The sequence below is a fragment of the Anas acuta genome, chromosome 10 (assembly GCF_963932015.1).
Source record: "Anas acuta chromosome 10, bAnaAcu1.1, whole genome shotgun sequence".
Lineage (NCBI taxonomy): Eukaryota > Metazoa > Chordata > Aves > Anseriformes > Anatidae > Anas > Anas acuta.
Window position 1 is genome coordinate 3461518 of NC_088988.1, and position 21723 is coordinate 3483240.

Here is a 21723-nt window from a genome sequence, read left to right on the forward strand (position 1 = left end):
AGCCGTGAATAAACTTCCCGTCTTTTGTAAGGTGACTAACTGCTGTTTAACTTGGGCAGAGAACACAAGAGGGAATCCCATGTCAACGGGCAAGTGTTGAAACCTAAGGCATTTACAGAGCTGCGTCCTTCTTTTGAAAAAGCTAACGCTGCTAAGACCTGCACCCATCCATCTCCTGGACATGCAGGCAATGCAAATTAAATGCAATCGGCAGTTTAAGGAAATGTTAAAGAAATCTATTGGAACAAAGTTCCTGGAAAATTAATGCAGCTATACTTTCTTCAGAGCTTTGAGGAAAATATGACTTTTTAAAAACCTAAATACCATCAAAAAAAAAAAAAAGAGCAGTGTATTTGATCAAAGTATATACACTTTAACCTCACATTGGCTATGCATGTTAAAATCAGCCATGTTTTTTTAATGAACACATTCTTTTATTGAGACAAAACCACATCTACCTCAAAGCATCTGTGCTGGGCACAAAAGGAAGTCACCCCCCTGCCGTCTGCTCTGGGACTAGGACAGGCATCCCAGGCGTGGGCCCTGCAGGAGCCTCATAGCTCCTCCAGGCTGACTGATCTCTTCTCCCTTTTCCTCTCTCCTGAAAGTTGTTGGATCCCAGTGCCAAATGGGAGCATTTCTGAAGCTGTAAAAGACAAAAAGCATCTGCACTTCATTTGGGGGACGTCATCTCCACCTTGTAAAAAGTGTTCTGAAGCCATTTTCAGGAGCTTCCAAGGCTAGAATTTACACTAGAGGAAAAACAAAACCCACACGCACACACCTTAAACCAACTTTGTGACTTTTATTGATGGGCGACAACTTTATACTTCTAGATATCACTAAACTGTGTACAATTAGGAACTCAACATTATAGGAGAGCAGACAGCAAAATTAAACAAAGCAGACTTAAAGAAATATCAATCTTAATTATTTTGCCCATTTTTTTAATTTCATGTACACAGAAGCATAAATGCAGTTTGAAATTTCTTAATAGCAATAAAGTTACAATCACCCATCTATATAGACTAACATCTTAACTCCAAATATTTGATCTGCAATGTGTACTTAAGCAGTTTCTCATCGCACAATTATTAAAATGTGTCTTCCTATTAGGAACCAGCAACTCTGCATTTTGTACGTTTGTACATTTTTTGAAGCACATAGGACCATTCCCATCTCATACAGATCGGCTCATATTTTACCACTTATCAAAAACTATTGGGGAAGCAGAGAGCGCTTTTTATTTTTTTTATTTTTTTATTTTTTTACTTAAGTAAAGATAAAACATTTTCACAGAAATCTACAAGTTCTGTTGCTGGTGCAGGGTTTTCTTCTACTACGCAATTAGAAAGTGGGAATCAAATGCAAATCCCCTTTTATTATCTTAGGATTCAGCATTAACTCAGATTTTTCTTTTTTTTTTTTCTTTTTTTTTCTTTTTTAATATTTTTGTGATTCTTGAGACTGAGTCTTTCAACCAAGTGACTTCATTCTGCAAAGTCAAAAGTCAACACAAACTATGTTGTGCACAAACCCAAGGTAGTTTCCTTTTTCACTCTATCCCATAGTTGCAAGGGAAAAAAAAAAAAGATTCACTCAAAAGAGCATTTACAGGAGGAAAAAAAGTTAGTGATAGTTGGCGTTCTACAAAGCAGGTATCTTGCACACACAGCATAAAAGGGAGAAGTTTCACAGCAGGTCAACTCGGCGGTAGTACAGGAGGTAGGCTGTGCGTTCTGCAGACGGCTTCACCACCTGGTACTGATTTATCACTTTGACTGCCTGGTCATCGATGCGTAACCAGCCATTTAGACCAATTTGGAAGACGTCCGTAGTGTAGTGGCCACCAGTTGCGCTGTTTCCGTGATGATAGACAACTGCAAAGAGAAATTCATGATGCATATACACTGTATACATAGATAAATATCCCTTGAAAGATGAAACCAAGAAAAAGTCACGTCCCGCTTTCTTCATAGCATACTCATGGTGGTTTAGCCAGATAGCTTGATCTGGCTTAAACAAGAATCTGTAAGTGCTTCCTTACACTTGGTGATAAACTTCAGCCAAAACCTCCACTTACAAAAACCTGAACACTTCATGATAGCATTCATTCAGAGGAATTTCTTATTCCAAAGTGTTAAAACTGTGTTTGCAAAATGTAACTTCAGCCTAAAAAGTGCAAAATACTCGGTATTATTAGTGATGTTTCTCCACTATACCAAATCTCCTGATTCTAAAGGACACTGAATTAAGAACAAAAACCACCACAAAACATTTTAAAAATTCCTGGAGGATTTTCTGGGAAGGGATTTGCCTCACAAAGGTCATCTGCAGCAGAAGGCAACCCTTTTCAGCTCCCCACAGATACTGCCATGCTTAAGAGATACTACAAGCTACTACATGTTCTGTCTGCTGGTGACAGTATTTTACTGAAGCTACTTATTAAAAAGAAAACTCTGGCAGAACTACATGATCTAAAAAAAAAAAAAAAAAAAAAAAAGCAGGCAAGACTATAGGGCATTCTAGCATGGCAAACAAGCGTAAAAAAGCCTTCCTTTCCTTTAGGCAAAAAAAATAACTGAAAATATATGAGAGGACAATAAACTCCCAGCAGAACACAACATTTTTCAAATCACACTGATTATTATAAAGCCAATTATTGCATCCACGATGATTCTTTTCTTTTAACTAGAATTTCGTTCTGAAAACAGGTTCTGCTGAAGTACCAATGTACACATTTCCCATATATTAGTTCTCAGTAATCTCCTTAAAACTGTGAATGGGACATAGCTGATTGACTATGAATACTACTACTTCCAGGAGAGAATCAAACTGTCTTCTCTCCTCAAATATCTTCACGTCCAAAATGTTTTCAGAGGATACATCTCAGCTCTCCTTAGAGAAACCAAACCTGAAACTCAACACTGAGCTCTCGGTGTTAGGTGCAGACAGTGCCTCTAAGTGGAAGAAAGTGCTTGTGTCTAAGTGCTTCTACACAACCAAACATTTTACAGCAATGTGAACTAAACAAAGCAAAAAGGCAAAATATACCACAGCTACAAATTCTGGGGAATTTGTGAAATAAACCTTTTACGGCAACTTCAACTTATATTATCCACGTTCTAAAATGTAGTTTATCACTACGTAATTAGGACTAGCCTGTGTGGTATCTGTGGATTCTTCAAAGCCTTATTTAATGATTTAAAAATCATCTAACTAGCTGAGTTTCAGTGGATGAGAAGTCCTAGACTGACAAAAGACTGAAGTACTATAACTTTTCCAAAGAAGAAATCAGAAAAAAAAAAAAACAGTGCATTAACGCTGAACCACCCCAACTCCCTCAGTCTGTCTCCATAGGAGAGGTGCTCCAGTCCTTGATCATCTTTGTGGCCCTCCTCTGGACTCCTAGTATGTTCATATCCTTCTTGGGCTGGAGGCCCCAGACAAGATGACTTTTCTTCAAGACATTTAAACACAGTCTCTGAACTTGTCCCATGAAATCTACTACCAATAAAAAAAATTTACACTGCCAGGAACAGTTCTGAATTTCCAAAAGAGACAGTTTCTTTTTTCTTGTTTTTTTCCTTCTATGACCTCAGTGATCACAAAACTGGATCCAAACCACCAAGTCACATAAGGCCACCAGTACTGGCACAGATTTGGTGACATGAAAGTTAAAACCTCTGCTTCTCCCGTTTATTATGTTCTCTTAATGCCAAGGCAAATAAGCAGGTGCAGATCGTAAACTGTGTAGGAGTGCTAAACTGCAGGAAATCCATTGCTGCCTAGAGACTGTTTTGTCCAATATTAAAATGCTGCTTCAGAGTTCTTACATGAGCTTCCAATCTTAACTACCAATTTAGGTATTCCATATACATCGCAGACTCTCTTAAAAACATCATTTCTTCACACAAAAATCATCATCTCCTCCAAGATAAACTTTTCTACCTACAGCATGCTCTTCATACACTGCCAGCAATACTCATCTTGAGGGCTGAAAGCAACGCAAGGACAGCATTTAAACAGCTATTTCAATAGGTGTTTGAAATGTTATTCTGAAAACCCATGGTGTATTTTAGGCAAACTGTATTACAGCTGTATTTCAACTTTTGGTGATATTTTTCAGGATGGATCTGCTACAGATCCATCTTTTTGTAAGGGTTTCAAGCTGGAATAGTCAGATATATAAAGAGATACATTATTAAATGTATATATGCACATAAAAAAATCACTAATAGAACTTGATATTCCCAAGTTATTTCAGTGTAGCTTAAAGGAAACTTATGTTATCCAGGAAACTCCATGGTTTCTAGAATTCTATATGCAGAATTTCTATTTGCAATACAGGAACTAGAGGCACACAGATAATTACAGGTAACATACCTGCAAAGAGCCGGTAGGTTCTTTGGCCTTTAAAAATTTTACTTTTCACACCGGGAGACAGTAGCTCTGGAGGAGGGAAAAAAGTCAAAGACAGTAGTTAGCAAGTGTGGAGATTCAGTTTCAACAAACATCAATTATTTCTAAAAACAGAGAAACCAACACCAGAGTAACGGAGGAAGTTTTAACTAAAATGTCTCCTGTAATTTTTAAAGGATGTTCAAGATTCTGATACCTGGCAATGAAAGCAATGAATTTTGAAGTTTGATGAAAGCTAGTATTCACGGAAAGCTTAAAACTACCATTTAAAAAAAAAAAAAAAGGAGAGAGAAAGAAACAGGCAACAGATCAGATACACTAGTTCTACAAATACCCATTAAGGCATTTGAAAATGAAATATTAAGTAAAACAAAAGCATATTACTACCCGACAAAGCACGTTATCCAACCTGAGATCATTACTAATAGTTAGTAATAATTGATTTTATTTCTTTTTCCTATCTAAGCTGGATGGCTAACAGTCATCTTGTCAGATTAAAACAAAATGCGTTTAACATTGCAAACTTCAGATGCTGGATTACATGCAAGTTCTCAGAGTTCGTAAAAATCAACATCTCTTAATTATTAAAAGGCAGACCTTTATCATTTAACCTCTGAAATGTTGCTTACTAGTCTGTCTTCAGGCTGTATTTTCTATAAAGTGCTGACTTCCTTTCATCAGCCACTATTTATTACAACAGTTTGCCAAGTCTGAGTGAAATCTGACATAAAAGTATCTAGTATTAGTTGGCACCAGCCTCGGGTAGGGACATAGCCCTTGTTGAACAGGGTTATTTCCACTGTTTGTCCTCAGCCTACAACCTTACTCCTTACATCTGCAAGAAACTCTTATTCAGCCAACTCAATGCCTAGGATGTGGCAGAGGTTTTAAGATCTTTCACTACTGCACAATGGTGGCCCAAACTGTGTTACAGCCAACGTCAGAATCAGCAAGACTGAACCCAGAAGCCTAAATATAATATATTCTCTTTAGAGAGAAAAAGAAAGCATACAAGACATTCATCCAAATTACTAAAGTTTCTAGGTGGCAATACCCTTCTTGTGCACAAAGCTGGGAGCAAAAAAGGAAAAAACAGATGACACTACAGAATTTAATATTATTCCTTCCAAAAAAGGGGAAAATTCTGTTCCAAAATCTTTACCTTTACTAATTTCCAGATCAACAGGATACTCAATGTTCTTGATAAGCTTCTGACATCCACCAGTCTTCTCATATACAAACCGCTTGAGGTGTAAAACAAGAACAGGGGGGAGTTCTTCTAGTGTCACTCTTCGACTGATTTCCACCTAAAAAGAAGAAACAAAGATCAAGAAAAACTGGTTCTTGCTGACTGCTCAAAATCACTCCTTTAAAATTTGTCTTTAATTTGAAATACATCAGTTCGAAAGAGTCTACATAATATAACACAGCTTATTTATTAACTTATAATAAAAACTGCAGTTTAAAATCTTAAAGCATACTGGACCTTTAGCCAAGCTACCCGTAAAGTTACTGTCTGGAAATTAAAATTGGACTCAGAAGAAAAAAAAAAAAGCCTTCCTAGAAATTCTGAAATAAAAAACAAATATCCAGATAATTGCTTTAGTGTTTTTTGTTTGGTTTTTCCTGAATTTTCTGATCGAGAAACGCCGCTTTCATGGTCTTTATGATAAATTAGCATGTTGTATTCCAACAAATTCTGCTACTGAATGTGGAATAGAAATTCATGCGGAAAAGCTATCACTTTCCAAGCCTGACCATTAAAACTTAGGCCTCTTACGATGCTGAAGCAAGCAGATTTTGTAGGGCACTTGACTTCCTCACGGATTTGAGCTAATCCGATTTACAAGAAATAATTTGACATTTGAAACAGAAATAGTCTCTACAAACTGTAAAATTTTACCTACATCCTAAGGGTTCAAAATACACCTTCCTCCATCCAAAAACCATCTAACCACTGGCAACAGGGGCAGCTTCTGAGCTTTAAGAGAGGTTTTATTTTGTGCTTTCCGTTGTTGTGTTTTTTTTTTTTTTTTTTTTTTTTTTTAAACCAAGCAAGCCAAACAGAGCCCTGTTCTTTTCCACTCAACTAAGTGCCTGCTGGTGCCCACCTGTCCATCTTCCAGGAATAACAGGCAGAAAAAGAAGCTGTAAGGCAGACTGTGAAAGGGAAGGTGACAAGAAGAGGTTCACACAATTCTCCCAGGAACTGAAGGGAGCATGTATGTACCATGCATCTTAGCACGGAATGGCTCCTGCTTTTAGGGAGCAAGTCTGGACAGGTTTATATATATAGAAAAAATATGCACTCAGTTCACACAGTTAACACTACTTCAAGATTTTCCTGGAATTGAGTCTTCTCAATCTCAAATCTTTAATTCAGTTTTGAGCAAAAGAAAAAAAAAAACTTCACAGACCCCAGCCCAGACCAAGAACAGGAGGATGCTGAAGAATGTCACTGCAGTGGTTTCAGCAGCTGCCATTCTCCACCCCCAGTAAGCCAGCTGGTGTATGGGACCAGATGCCTGCCCCTCAGCTGTGCTACCACCTCCAGTACATTGGCTTAGATTGCAGATCAAAGCAGCTGTGTGTGTCTGTGCCAGGCTGGAGAGCAGCAGCTGAGGAGCAGGCACACGCTCTGCTGTCCTGACACTGCTAGGGGCCCTGATTCCTGGCAGCAACACCACCAGCAAACACTGCCACAAACGCCTGTTTAGTGAACACGACCCAGAGTCCTAAGAAAATATTTGTATGAGCCTCAAGGAGCAGCTTGAGAGCTCCAGGGGATGTGAAGACTCCTTAGAAGGAGTTTGTGGAAGGTAACCTGGAAAAGTAAATGAAGCAAGGCTGCTTTGCTACTCAAGAAGATTCACTTCTGGTAGAAAAACGTGAACAGGTCTGTGAATAAGAAAAAAATATCATTCTAATGAAGTTAAAAATTAAGCTTTTCGAATACACATATGTATTCAGTGTTTAAATGTTCAAGATTTCAGAAACTGATCTGCTTGACCACGAAGAACCAGAGAGGGATAAACAGCAAGAGAATGACATTCCATTTTAAACATCTGTGTAAACTACCTATTTATTTTCAACTCAACTGCAACTCCCTGAGCGATTTCCTGTTTATATTAATACACACATAAAATTCAAAATTAGCTCTAATGACTTAAAAAAAATAAACTGTAAGAGAAATCATTCACATATGTGGAAGATTATTCTTTTCACATATATTGCTTATTCCCAGAACTCGTAAAGAATACAATTCAGATTATAAACAAACAGAAGACAAAAACAACAAAAAAAAATCAAATAATACAATCAGATTTTTAGCTTGAGCAAAAGTTCCTGAGTTTCCCATCTGGAAAATGAGGATGGAATGCTTCTTCGCAACACATTTAGAAAATTACTATCTGCAAAGTCCTAAAAGTCAACGTGTTCAGTGTTTTCTCTACAATTTGTAATACAAGAGCAGCTATTTCAACTTGAATTTTTCTTTAAAAAAAAAAAATCTAAAAGACATTGTGAATGCTTATATTTCCATTCAGACTCTAAAATATAACCTCCAGCACCAAAACTGAACACCCGTTTATTGCAAACCGTGTAATTGAGAACTGGGTTTTCAGTAAAGAAGTTAATACCATCTGCAGTAAAGACCAAAAAAAAAAAAAAAAAGAATGACTAGCAAAACAAAATTGATGTGGTAAATTTTGACAAGTATGCATTGCAAATGTTTCTACTTGGAAGACAACCAGAGAAATAAATGTTCACAACACTCACTCACTCCTACTGAGCACACAAAGCAGACAAATTTCAGCTATCCACCTTCAGGTTTTCAAATAAAGTAGTCCATGCTCTCTTAATCTGACCCTATTTTTATTTGGCATATTTAAAAGACTAACAGGTACAGAAATAAAATGACAGACAGAACAACTACAACTGAGGACTCTCTTTCCATACTGGACTACTGAAAACAATTACAAAAAGTGTATGAAAAATTGACACCTGAGCAATTCATCCACAACAGAGATGACGTTCGTTAGTAATGCATCCCGTAACAAGCACGACACTTGGGAAATAAGTTTAATTTATTACTCTGTATCACAAGTTCTCAAGCAATTACTCCTTTTACGTACAGTATTATTTGAAAATTATGATAAGCAGTCAGCAGAGCTGCATGAGTCATGTGGCTTCACCTGGCAGGGCAGGTAAACTGCACCACAATCACTCTCACTCCTCCTCAAAACAAAACAAAACCAAGAAAGGCTATAGAGCAGCAAAAAGGAAAAAAACAGGGAAAGTTAGCTCCAGCCCAGCACAATGAGGGTGCAGAACAAAATGTCTTGGTCCTCCAAGTAACAGAAAATCACAAGGCTTGGAAATCTCTAAAGGTCCTCCAGTCCATCCCCTCTAATTCAATGAGAAACAGTTCGTATAAATCCTGATGGGCGTTTCTCTAACCTTCTCTTAAATAGGAACGACAACTCCACAAGCACCTCAGGCAAGCTCAGCCTGGTTCCTATTTCCTGTTCAAGTATCACAGAATAATTAGTCTCTTCCTTTTTAGAGCAGCCTTTGCCAAGTCTTAAATCCAGTTTCATCCCTCTACTTCCATATTGTTTCTTCTTGAAGTTGAACAGCTCCTGCCCCTTATTCTTTCCTTTTGTAGCAGAGCTTTTAGCCTGCCATTCACTGTTTGCTCTCTTCTGGATATTCCCCAGCTGTGAAGAAAATTCTCGTTCAACTGATTACCTAAAACTGAATACAGTATTTCTGCAAAATTGCATACAGCAAACCAAGCAACTACATAGCTGTCATGGACACTTGAGCAGTTCTATTGGCTATTGAAAGATTTTAGATTTTCATTCCAGACAACGATAATGACCATTATGTGTTTTAGGGAGGTTCTGCATGGGCCTCTACCAAGCCAGCCATCGACAACTAATTTCATTGCTGACTTGTAAGTTAAATGTGTGAATAAAAACCCATCGGGGACAGCAAGGCAGACAAACGACGCAAGTGTAGTGCTTCCAGAGCGTTCTTCCTAACATTATGGTGCTCTTTCAAGCAGTGCTCTGAAGAGCTGCTCCTGTGACAAGAACACCTGGCAGTCCCTAGGAATCAGCACGTTAAGATTAGCTAAAGCCATTTTGCTTAGAATAGTACATATTATTATCACAGTTTACCCTGTTAATTTAATATATACTCAACTAAAATCTTCAACCAATTACTACGCCAACTCAGAAACCATACCAATTTACAGGCACAGTTTTGCTTAAGAATTAGCTCTCTTCTTTGAATGACTTTCACTGTATGTATTAAAATGTATTACATTTTACCACTGGAGGACACTGAAAAGGTTAGCACCTCTTTTATTAACATAAGGAATAGTGTTCAAGTAACTATTTGTAAACCAAGAGCTGAATAAAAACCCTTAAAAAAAAAAGTTTAATATTTGACTGTAAAAAGGGGTCAACAAAACACACCTCTTGCTTGGTTTTTGTGGTATAACCCTGGACAGACTCTCTTGCCACCAAACTTTCCAACGCATCCTGAACTGTGCGTATCTTGTCAGACTGGATATCCAGTTGTAGGGTGAAGAAAGGTTGCAGTGTAGCAGACTCCTTGGAACTCTGCTGGTAAACAACAGATCTACAGGAAAAAAAATAAAGTGTAAAAAAGCAAGGTGATTTTCAACAATGTAGAATTTTTTAAGTTAAAATGGATCGAAGTCTACCTTAATAACACAATTAATAGTTTAACCAAACCAAACAAGCAAATAACAAAGCTTAAGCATAAGTTTCAACAACTTAAATCCACTCATCCACAAATCCACACATCCAAGTAAAATGACTTTCACACCCCCTTAGAGCATACTGGCTGGAATTATATATGAATTGTTTTATTTATGCAAGGATTAAAACAGTTACTGGGTACGCATCAGATAGTTAAAGAGAAACGTGGAAATTCTTGATCACGCATTTAAAAAGATTCGACTCAGGACGATTTTTTTCTCTCCCATGTAAACATGAAACGTGGATACAGGAACGGAAAATAATCTATCACAAATTAGGACCAAAAGATAAAGTATCAGACATTAAAACATTTATGATCAAGTCTACTGAATTGCATCTTGAGCCTTCAGACAGTTCTACCATTTTATTCTGAGCTGGAAACAAAAACACTGATGTGTTTCATAGCAGAACACAGCCAAGTATGATTTAGGTTAAATAAAAGTCTCAAGAGTGGGAATAGTTTACACTAAAAAAGCAGGTAAGATACCACAGGGCTATAGTTAGATTTTTGTAAAAATTATTTTAAAGCTCTGTGTTTTACAAAGTCCAAACTATACCTAATTGTATTCCTACCTTGGTCACTAAAGTATGTTTCTACACTGCCAACCACAAAAATATTTCTGCTCTGTGAAACATACCTACTTTTGGCAAGTATGTTTGGAACCCAGCTCTTTATGCAGGGAGGCACAGGATGCTTGTATATAAATCCAAAACCATGACTAGTACCATTTTAAAATCATCCCTTATCACATCAGATCTCTGAAGTTATGCTTTTGAAATAAATATTCAGAAATGCAAAATATTAATCTTCATCTAATCTACATTTTGCTGTAAAAAATGACAACCAACTCTAAATTCTGCAATAAAAACACACTTTTTTTCAGCCACTTCACTAAGTCCAATTTCATACTGATTTTAAATTGTTTGTTTAGATCTTGCCATAGGAAATATAAACTATGCTCTGTCAAGGACCGGTGTTTCCTTTTCCTCCTATCATTTTCTGTGTCCAGACTTTGTCTATGTACACTTTTGTACAAAAACTGGAGATTTCTGCAAAACTGGTAGTGGTAGCGAGCTAGGGCATGGGAACATGTTTCCTGTTTGTTTCTTTTTTTTTTGTAGTACATTCAGTTGGAGCCCGTAAGTAATCTGGCTTGGTGCTAATTGTTTCGTGCAAAGAGATAGTACGCTCTTCAACCATGTCACTGCACTGAGTGGACTCTTCCTGATTTCCTGAAGACCATCAAACATGGCTCAAGAATTTATCTTAGTTTGAAAGCAGTACTTACATTAAAAAGTCCCAGCTGTTTGTTTTATACTAAAGACATGATTTGTTTATGATATTGTTCAGTTTATTATTGTGTTACACTAAGCCTGAAGGCAGTGAGATAATTAATATAGTCATAATTCATGTAGCTATGCTGAAATTTCTTTGCATTATATATAAAACACTAACATACAGGTTTTATGCCTCTACTGCAAATTACTGTCAAAAGACCCCTTTTGATTCAGGCAAAGCCCTGACGCAGTAACAGAAAGCCAATGCATCTTTATATTGGCAAACATATATTCTTCAGAGGGAAGAGAGCCTATGAAAAACAGTAGCATCTTTATTTCAGTTTAACACTTCCTCCTTGGCTATATTTAAGGACAAAACCTTCAACACATGGCAAGCACAGTGTTCCAACAAACAAACTCTCCACTGTGTAAGTCCTTGCTGCTTTTGGATACATTTCCCAGCCCCTTTTTAAGCTAACCATTATTTAGTGCAATAATCAACAGAAAACTGCTAGCAAGTCCAACTGTTTTCAAGTCCAAAGATTAAAGACTTCATTAATAATATGGATGATATTCTGAAAAGATAACACTGTGTTTGTTTTTTTTAAAAGTCACATGAAATAAGATTGCAACATTTCTTCAAAATTCAGAAATGGATCTGGCAGCAAAACCTTTGATGGAATTTAGTTTTCCATAGACAAAATGAGTAATCAGAATAATTAGAAATTTCAGTTGATCAAGGAAAAATCCATCATTTTCAGTAAATAATCTCATGTATTCTAAGAACTCTGAAGTTAGCAGTACTGTTCCAAGATAAAATTTTTTCATGAAAACAGGCACTGCTCATTGCTATCCTGCTTAAATCACACCAATACATTATATGTATATCCTTTTAAAATAAGAGTTCATTCGAAGGGAAGAATTATTGCTATTTATGGAAATATTTAGCAGGTTTCTAACTGGATATAAGTTAGCTTGTATAATCAATATTTGAAATTCACATGAGCTGAAAAAAATCAAAGGGACTCTGCACATGAATGGATCAGACCCTGACAAAACTCTTCTATGTGCTTACATTTAAGACTCACATTGTCCTAAGAAAGTAAGTTAAGTGATTACACCTAAATAGGCATTTAATAGTCTGACCCAAGCCAGAAGATGCTAATGCACACCATGTTCTCCTAGCTGCTTTTTCCATGGGATTTTTTCCAAGTTTTGATGCTTCTTTGGTAGACTTCTACTGGCAATTCTGTATTCAATCCTTCCTATCTCCACCCTCAGCCTCAGAGGAGGAAGCCTTCCAACATCACAACACGGGATACTGTTTCTGTGGTAAATTGTGTGACCTAGTTTGGAGGCTAAATAAAATGGGTGTGGTGACTGTAGACAACAGATGTCAGATCGGACCTTGTGGTTCTGTCGCTCAGTGCAAGTTTTTGCCCTTTTCAGTACCATCTCTATTTTATGTCATTTCCTGTGGATTTCTACAGAAGACAGCATTCCCTAAATATTCGTAATTTAACATACTGATGGATTCCTACTGAGATCTTGACTCCAACCATGATAAAAACACTACAGGGTATTAACAATACTTTGGGTAAATGAAGATACCATCAACATGGAATTTCAATACATACAAACAGCTATCTGCCAATTTTTATGGAAAATATCATTTTATTTGCCAGCTGTCTGACTCAAATCCCTAAAGAATAATTTCACTGTATTTCCCAGGCAGAAGGTATTATTCACACCTCTGGACTGAATACCTGGCAACGTAAGGAGTCAAACACTAGCAATTAAGTGTCTGTCTCCAATATAAAAATAATTCGTCAAGTCTAGCATTTTTGTTTCAGAATATGTTTTTAATAAGTGTTTACCTTGTTTTCATTTTAAATTACATATTTCTCCAAACAAGCCATGAGGTGTCCTTTCCAAAAAATTTTCCTTCAGTATCCACTTTCTGACTTCCTCTGGTATCAGACCTGAACACAAGCAATGTCCCACATTCTTTTCATTCCTGTAACATCTTGTAGCGATTTACATTTTTCCAAACTTTTCGTCTTTAACGTTTTATTTATTAACTATTACACATAACTTTCCTGCCGCTTGAAGCACGTGTCTAAACAATAAAAGTTAATAATTTTTTGATTATATTTCAGTTCTCTTACTGATTGCATTTAGCTCTTGACAAATCTCGCTATACCTTTCTGTTCTGAGGAAAGACTCCTCAGAGTTCATAAAAAATAGGCAGCTGTAAAGTTCTTTGGAAATTTTAGATATTAGTATGACTACACAAAGCACACATTTCACACTCCTCCTCTATATGCAATTGAGTTTTGTTCCCTGAATAACCTGTTCAACTTAAGTTGCTTAAAAAAAGATTCATACTCTACAACAAATCACAGAACCATTTGGAGCAATCTTTTGATCGTTCTGGTTCATCTTCTGAACCCTCACTTGCATAACAAATGCTTCATGGTACAACAGTTTGTTCCTGCTGGGACAGATGAATGTTTAAATTTCTTCCATCCAACTACTGTGCGAAACACAGAAGAGGAATAAGTTATTTGTGAAGGCGAAGCAGCCTACTTGTCTCAACATCTTTTGTTAACAAGTACTATACCTTATATGACCACCAAAAATATCAGTAATTGGAGTCTGAACGAAGTCAGCCTGTCGAGTGACTGATGACTTGTTGCGAGGTCCCACTTGCTCCCATTCATCCTCACTGCCTTCTCCTTGTTCATCTTGCTCCTCTTCTTCATGAACAGTCTGAGCCTCAGGGCCGTTGGAAACTGTGAGTTCTTAAAGGGAAGAAGAAAAAAATATATATTTTTTTTGCAAATAAACCTGCATCTAAGTAAAGAATTTAAAAGGAAGATAGGAACTTTTTTCAGAAGATAAAATGTTATCATAGATTATCTAGATTTCACAGACCATAGATTTGAAAAGAAAAATTAGTACATTCCTGGTTCCCTCACAGCTGGACCTATCCATATCCATATACAAACAGAAAGCAGCTCACTAATGTGTATGTAAACAGATGTAATTTCCTAACAAAGCTTGATATATTTCAGTCTAACTTATTGGTTAGAAAACTAGAAAGTCAAGTGTTATTCTGGAAGCATAATTATGCTATTATTAAATAAAACTCCCTTTCTGCACAGGTATTTTACAGCGAACCCAAGACTTAGCAAATATTTTCTTTGTGAATGCCAAAGAGAGGAGGCTATAAACTGCATACAGTTAAACAACAAAATATGGAATGATCATTTTATATCATAGAAAAAATTACCCTGCTAAAGAGAAATTGGTAGCTGGTGATCTAAACTCTATACTTGGCTAAGTATTTTGTTTCATTTTTAATAGGGGACCCAGACATAAAGCCACTGTAAAATAAAATGGTGTTTTAAGCTGTGTACGTATCCTAACACTTCTTTCAAAGAAAACTTGTCTCTTGTCTCTGCCTGTGTCAATAAAACTTTTTAAGTTATAGAATATGTTCTGTTTTAAATTAGATATAAATTAGCCGTTAGTCTAGAAAACTGCACTTCCAAAAAGAGATCTTAATCAACAGGGGTTTACAGATCAGTGACAAAATACACTTATATTTTTGAACTTCTATGGAGAGAGCCAAAACCCCTGTAAACAACTGACACTGGAGATATTATGAATGGCAGAGAAACATACCTATGCTGAAGACAAGGCCAACGAGCTTGAGTTAGCCTCAAATAATGTTCAGTTGAGCTCAGTAAAAAACTGATTTCACTCAGTATCTATAGAAGCATAATGCTTTTACAAATACAGTGCAACATTTTGGGTTATTTGTAAACAGGATGGACTTACTTTATCCTTTGGAAAGACTTTATTTAGCAAAAGATTATTTTTTAAACACATGAGAGTCCTTGAAAATGTAACATTCTAAACCTATCTCAACTTCTACTCCAAACATTTCTCGGTATTACAAAATTAACACAAGAAGAGGGGAAACATCTTTAGTGACACATATTTGAATGAAATGAAGTTTGCTACAGAAAAAAACTAACTTTCATTATGTGGAGAAAGAAGTTTCTTTAGGGTCAGCATTTCTTCGTGTAGTCCATTGAGAATAAATCCCAAGTATTCTTCAGCATCCTCTTGTCTGCCCTGAAAAAAAAATCCAATAATTGTATAGTATTTTCATATTTTCAATTAAACAGTAGACAGAAGTCATTGAACATCTGGCTTTCCCATTAACATTTATCAACTACTCAGTCTGAAGTGCAAAGTCAAAGTTTTAATTTTATTGTAACAGTCCCCCATTTTTATTTCAAAAAGAACCAACAAGTGAATTGATAACCTCCCATGACAGCGAGTACATACATAAGTTCCACCTACATACAAGCATTTTTTCCACTCTTTTTGATACGTATTTAATTTAACGTGCTAGTTTATAATATTTTTTGCAATTTCCTTTAGAAATAAGACCAAAAATTGCAGTTAAAGTCCAAATCAAAAGATGGCTTGAACGATTATCATTTATTCAAATTGAAACTAAACCTGAAATGGTATTTTTATGTCTCACTGGAACTTCCATCATTCCATGCTGAATCCCAAGCAGAAATGATTAACTGATTATTTCTTAAATACGAATCAACACAGTACCTTCCCTTTAGAACGAGAAGTTTTTCCGTTCCAATTTTTTCATTATTCTGACACACCAAACTGTTAAACTTTTTATGAACATCTTCCTACCATTTAAGTCTAGTTTAATTATAACTAACTACCAAGTAGCTGATTTTGGTGATATTTAGGCACAGAAACTGATGTATGTATGGCGTTTACATTGTTTTAAGTACAGTGACTCTCCTGTGATGCAATTACGGAAATAAGAGACTTGTAAGCCACACCTTTTCTGACAGACTTGACTTGATAACTGTCAAAAGTCTATAAATATATGTAGGTTCAAAGGCAGCTCCTGGTCGGATGTCTCTCACAATTTTTTCGCCTAAAGCTACAAGACAAAGAGAGGTATATATAAGTAACACCATACAGAAGTTTTTCTACATTATAACTTCATAATCATTTTATACATCACTAGATTTTGGAATCCAAAATTCAGTTTCATTAACAGTTTTATTACAGTTTCAGCCAAGTAACTGGAGCTCAGAATCATTAAGATACAATTCTCACATCCATAACCTTTTTCCAAGAGACATCTTACATGATTCCACATTTACTTACAGATGGTCTGGAAAATGTTATTACCCTCTTTTTACACCCAACACTACAAAAATTAACAAGAATATCCATAACCACCACAAGAAAAAAAAAATCTGCTTCCATTTAAATTTTTGTAATACTTTTGTTTTAGGGAAGTATTTGTAATGGATCACTTTTCCTTCCTGCAAGGAAGGAGGGGAAAAAAAAAAACAGACACCCCCGAAACATATTGACACAGCATTCAACTTAAAGGTGATACAAAGAAGGCCTCATAAAATATAACTTGAAAACTACAACACAATGAAAATGACCTAGAAGTAAAGTAAGTTGCATAAGGCAGTAAGATTTGTTTTACAGAAACAAAACTTAAAAGCAGCAAACCACAGAAATGTCTGAACTGCTTAGAAATCACTGGAACAATCAAGGCCTAGTGGTATTTTCTTATAATGTTACATAAACACATTCCTGAAACTGATTTTTATTTCTAATTTGTAATTTCTATTTGTAATATAACAGATTTGGTTTAGAGATTGAACAATGAAACCTGTACGACAGTTTACTTACACTGAAAAATGTTCTATTCCCCACTACGTCATTGATCCTAAACACATATTATCAAGAATCATGCAAAGTTTTAACACTGCGATAGCGCACAGGATGGCGAGGAATTAAAAGCCATGATCACATTCCTGCAGGGAAGCTCTAACTGCTAAAGAGACTTGTTATGGCCCTGTCTTGTTATGAAGTAATGTATGTGCAATGTATTTAAGGAAAAAAAAAGAAACAGCACAGAATTACAGAATTGAGCAAGCTGATAAACCAAACAGCTGGAAGTATCTAAGGAAGGACACAGTGAATACCAAATGATTTGTTAGGATGGGGATGTTACCAGGAAGACATCTTAACAATTAAGCTAACCTTTATAATATATATATATATACTTATTGCATTTGTACATTTGATCTACAAAATGGAATAAAGTATGTAAGGTCCAACATGTATGACTTCTTGATACAAAACACCAATAAGGAAAACCATGACACTGACAGAAAAGTAACTGCGAACTTTTAAAGATACCAAGAAACCCTGAAATCTGAAGACCAACAGAAGGGATCAAACACCACTATTCACATATCTTATATACATCGCAATGTAGATCCTTACCCCAAAGCTTTCTTATTATGCTTTTAAAAGACTTTTCTCCTTCTACTCCCACTCACCTTGTTTGGCTTTAGGAGGTACAGGCATATTAGTGAACTCATTCATTAAACGAACACTGAAACAGAATGGAAGGAACAACTACACATGAGCAGCAAGTTAAGACTTAAAAGGACAAATAATAAAATTAGATCATTGTCATTATAGACAACCAAAAGCCCTAAATTATCACTACAGAAGTCTCAATGTTCAGATAGAAAAATTAACCAGACCGTCGCTGATCATGATGAGGTGCGAGATTAGCTCTTGCAGTTCTCACAGTTCATTTTTGCACATAGAACGCTAATTAAAAGTTATACTTAGGCAACAGGAAGTATCCTCCTTGACAATTCAAGTAATTATAAAATATAAAGTTCATGATGAAAGTCAAGTGTCATCAAAGAAAAGCACAAGAAACTTTTGGATAGATACTAGCTTTTATCAGTTGCAGTAACAATCATTTCTTAGAGCTTTCTTAATAAAATTAATCCGATCGCAGATTATTTTTTTAAACAAGCTACTTACAAACTGTCTATCATTGGTGTTGAGGTACACGGCCGCTGTGATTTTGAATACATTGGAATGGACTTCATTAAATGATACATTGGAGGGCAAGCAACCAAGGCTTGCAGGGTCTACGCAGTGGCATTAAGGAAATATTCAGAAAAAATAATCTGCATATTAACCAAATATTCAATCATATTAAAACTATATACATAAACTTAATTCTTTATTATGTAGACTGATCTGATAACTATAGAGGAACTCATGGATGGACTTATCTTAAAACATTAGCTTATTAATGTACAAAAGTCCTGCTTAAAAACCTCAGCATCTTGAAACGTGCAGTGATTTCACTGACATTTTAATCATTCCAAATACTTTAACCGAAGAAGAAGGTAGCATTTGGTCTAGGAACAGAAGAGGAAAGCTATTTTCATAGGAATGACTTCACAGAATTAACTATTTGAAAGTCAGCACGTGATAACCTGGAAACATTTGCTTATTTTCTAAGAAGAATGGAAGAAGCCAGAAGACAAAAGTGGTGATTCACCCTCATCACCGAAACAGTGACGGGAAACATTCTTTGGTTTAAGGGCAAGTCTAGAGCAACCAGTAAAACTACAGTACGCCTTGGGAGAAAAATATTTTAAAAACATCAATCTGCTACTACATGATGAAAACAGTGAACAGAGGAAATGTAATACATTACTGAAGGGGCAAAGAAATAAAAAAGGCAGCTGCCTCAACAGCTATTGAGATATAAACCTGATTCCTAGACCATGTAAAAATTCAGTAACAAGTTCTCATGGAACATGCTAAGAGTGAACAATGGGAGCTAATAGAGAAAATCAGATGAGTGCAGAACCAGTTATAAGACAGAAGTGGTTATTTAACGCAGAACTGCTCACCTGGAAATAGGTTATGAGGTTCTGCAACGATCGGTCTTAAAATGTTTTAATATTTTCACTAGCAGTACTAGCACTTCACAAAAGAAACACTTAAGTTGTTGCACAAAGAGCCACCAGTAGACACAACTAGAATTTACAAGGAGGTTTCCTTCCAGTCATGAGACAACTACAGTTCTGAAATATTTTGACAGAGCTAAGAGAAACTGAACAGGACTGTGCAACCAGCTGCAGGGAACCTCAGACACTTAGTTCAATGACACCCGAATACCCAGATGCTAGCATTAAACAACTTATCCACAGCATTACGTTACATGAAGATACTTTTCTGTAGCACTTACCAGAGTAAACCAGGAAAACTTTGAGACAGATAGAATACATTTTAACTTAAGCATATTATTTTTTTCCAAGGTAAGGATACAGCATTGATGTAGCACCAGTTTCCTTTGTTGATCAGCCCTCGCGGTTGCAAAGACACTGGTTTATGTATTAGTTTTACATTTTCCAGTATTTCTGCAGAATGAGAAACAGTAAATTGAGCATCAATAAAATGCACATGCTAGCCATCAAAACAAGAATGTAATGCTTTAGAGAATAATGCAAATGAGTTAACAAGATTCCCAGAAACTTCAGCAAGTAATTTTAACTTCATTTAAACAGGATTCGTATTTTAATCAGACAGATTTCTCCAGCAGAAGACATCCTGGAATTTGGGTCAGGTGTATAAAAAAATTAATCACTGTCGTTTCAAAATTGAGAACTATTTTTCTTAATTGTTATTTTACTACTGTAAGACTATTTTATTTAGATAAATAGATATAGATGCATATGTAGATATAAATTCCCATTAGCCGTAATCCCTTGATATCAATTTTATGGAGTATTTGTGAAATTCCTCTCCTGCACTGAAGAGAACTGATGCTGATGTAGCAGCCTTAGTTTACAAGTTTCAACACACACTATCATACAGCAAAATTATCTCAGTGCAAACAGGATGGGCGGATATTAACCTAGTCTTCTGAACAGAACATTTTATTTACTGCTTTAAGACTTCAAATCTACAGGATTACTTAGTGGCTTACACAATATAAAGCTTACTGTTTTCACACTTTCAAATCTATCAGCAATGGCACAAGTGTAAAAACTGTGGCCCATAAACTGAAGTCTGTCACAGCTATGAAATGTAGAGCAAGCAGGGGAATTTTTCCTAGAAGTCTGACCTATTATTTAGGTACCTAAATAAAACCTGTTTAAGGAAAATATTGGGTCTGGCACGTTTTACATTTGCGAAACAAGGACTAGAAGCATACAAGACAGAACAGAAAATACAAATAAACATAGCAACTTCCTACCAAGAGGGCTATTTGGTTTTATAATGAACGTGAGGGCCTCTAAAGCCATCACGCTACACACTGCATAAACTTAAGAGCTGGAGCTGTTTACTAGAAGAACTGTCTAAATAGGTGCAGTAAGGTGACAGAACAAGGCTCAGAGCAATAAGTACAGGAGGTGATAATATGAAAAATCCACAGCTTGCTTATTCCAACCTCTCTGCAACTATAACCTCTGAAAATGCCAGTTCTAACCAAAACCCAGAAGGTGTAAGTATCAGTCCTCTGTTACATTAAGAGCCCGGTATGCAAAAGGGCAGATGACAAAAACGTCTAACAGCAGACTTTAGCATCTACTGCAGGTACAGACAAAAATCCTTCTGGGACTAAAATGTATTTGTCATTGAATTATTAATGCTCACATATTTCAGAATATGTTAACACAAAGTTTCAAATGTGTTGTCCACACATTTAAAATCTTCCTGTTAACATAATTAATCACTGTTGAAAATTAGGATAAAAATAACCTAAAGGCTCTTGTTTCTAAAGCCTACCAATACCTTTTTAGGCTAACTTTATTTTTCCTCACACCATATCATATGGAATAAAAATATTAGAGACTTTAGCATCCTCTTGTGGTCATAAAACTGCTTTGGAAACAATGTCTAAAGTAACCGCAGCACGTTTTGTTTCTTTTAACAAAGAATTGCTTTTGTTTACAGTAATTACATTCAATACCATTTTTTCATACCACATCTAACATTTACACAGTAAAATAAGTTTTACAAGAGTATTGGAAGAAAGCAAAATACATATAATAAGGAAAGTTTCTTAAGATTTGAAGTTATTTTAAAACACACATCACTAACTGGAATTCACATCTGCTTTATGTATTTGAAGTTAAAGCCAGGGTAGCTCCTACAATCTTTTCTGAGACAAAGAAAATCCTAATTTTCCATGTTTGTTGAAACATTAGCCTTCAGATTTTACTTCTCTTTCCTCTGCTGCACTATTACATCTTCCCAGAGAAGTAAAGCTCAAAGAAGAACAAAACATTTTCATCAAGCCCTTGTCAGCAACAACAGAATTACA

At 35.9% G+C, this 21723-nt stretch overlaps 1 protein-coding gene across 1 annotated transcript in view; it reads right to left on the reverse strand.

Annotated features, from left to right (window-relative positions):
- Positions 1 to 785: 785 nt before the first annotated feature.
- USP10 (ubiquitin specific peptidase 10) overlaps positions 786 to 21723 on the reverse strand; it is a 49898-nt gene continuing 28960 nt past the window's right edge. Inside the window, exons 5-14 of the mRNA XM_068693129.1 lie at positions 19722 to 19813; positions 18417 to 18526; positions 17915 to 17970; positions 16382 to 16485; positions 15539 to 15638; positions 14116 to 14296; positions 9906 to 10071; positions 5585 to 5729; positions 4387 to 4452; positions 786 to 1880 (exon numbers count right to left, since the gene is read on the reverse strand). Of these exons, the coding sequence (XP_068549230.1) occupies positions 1693 to 1880; positions 4387 to 4452; positions 5585 to 5729; positions 9906 to 10071; positions 14116 to 14296; positions 15539 to 15638; positions 16382 to 16485; positions 17915 to 17970; positions 18417 to 18526; positions 19722 to 19813 (1208 nt within the window). The 3' untranslated portion in view covers positions 786 to 1692. The remainder of the gene's footprint in view (positions 1881 to 4386; positions 4453 to 5584; positions 5730 to 9905; positions 10072 to 14115; positions 14297 to 15538; positions 15639 to 16381; positions 16486 to 17914; positions 17971 to 18416; positions 18527 to 19721; positions 19814 to 21723) is intronic.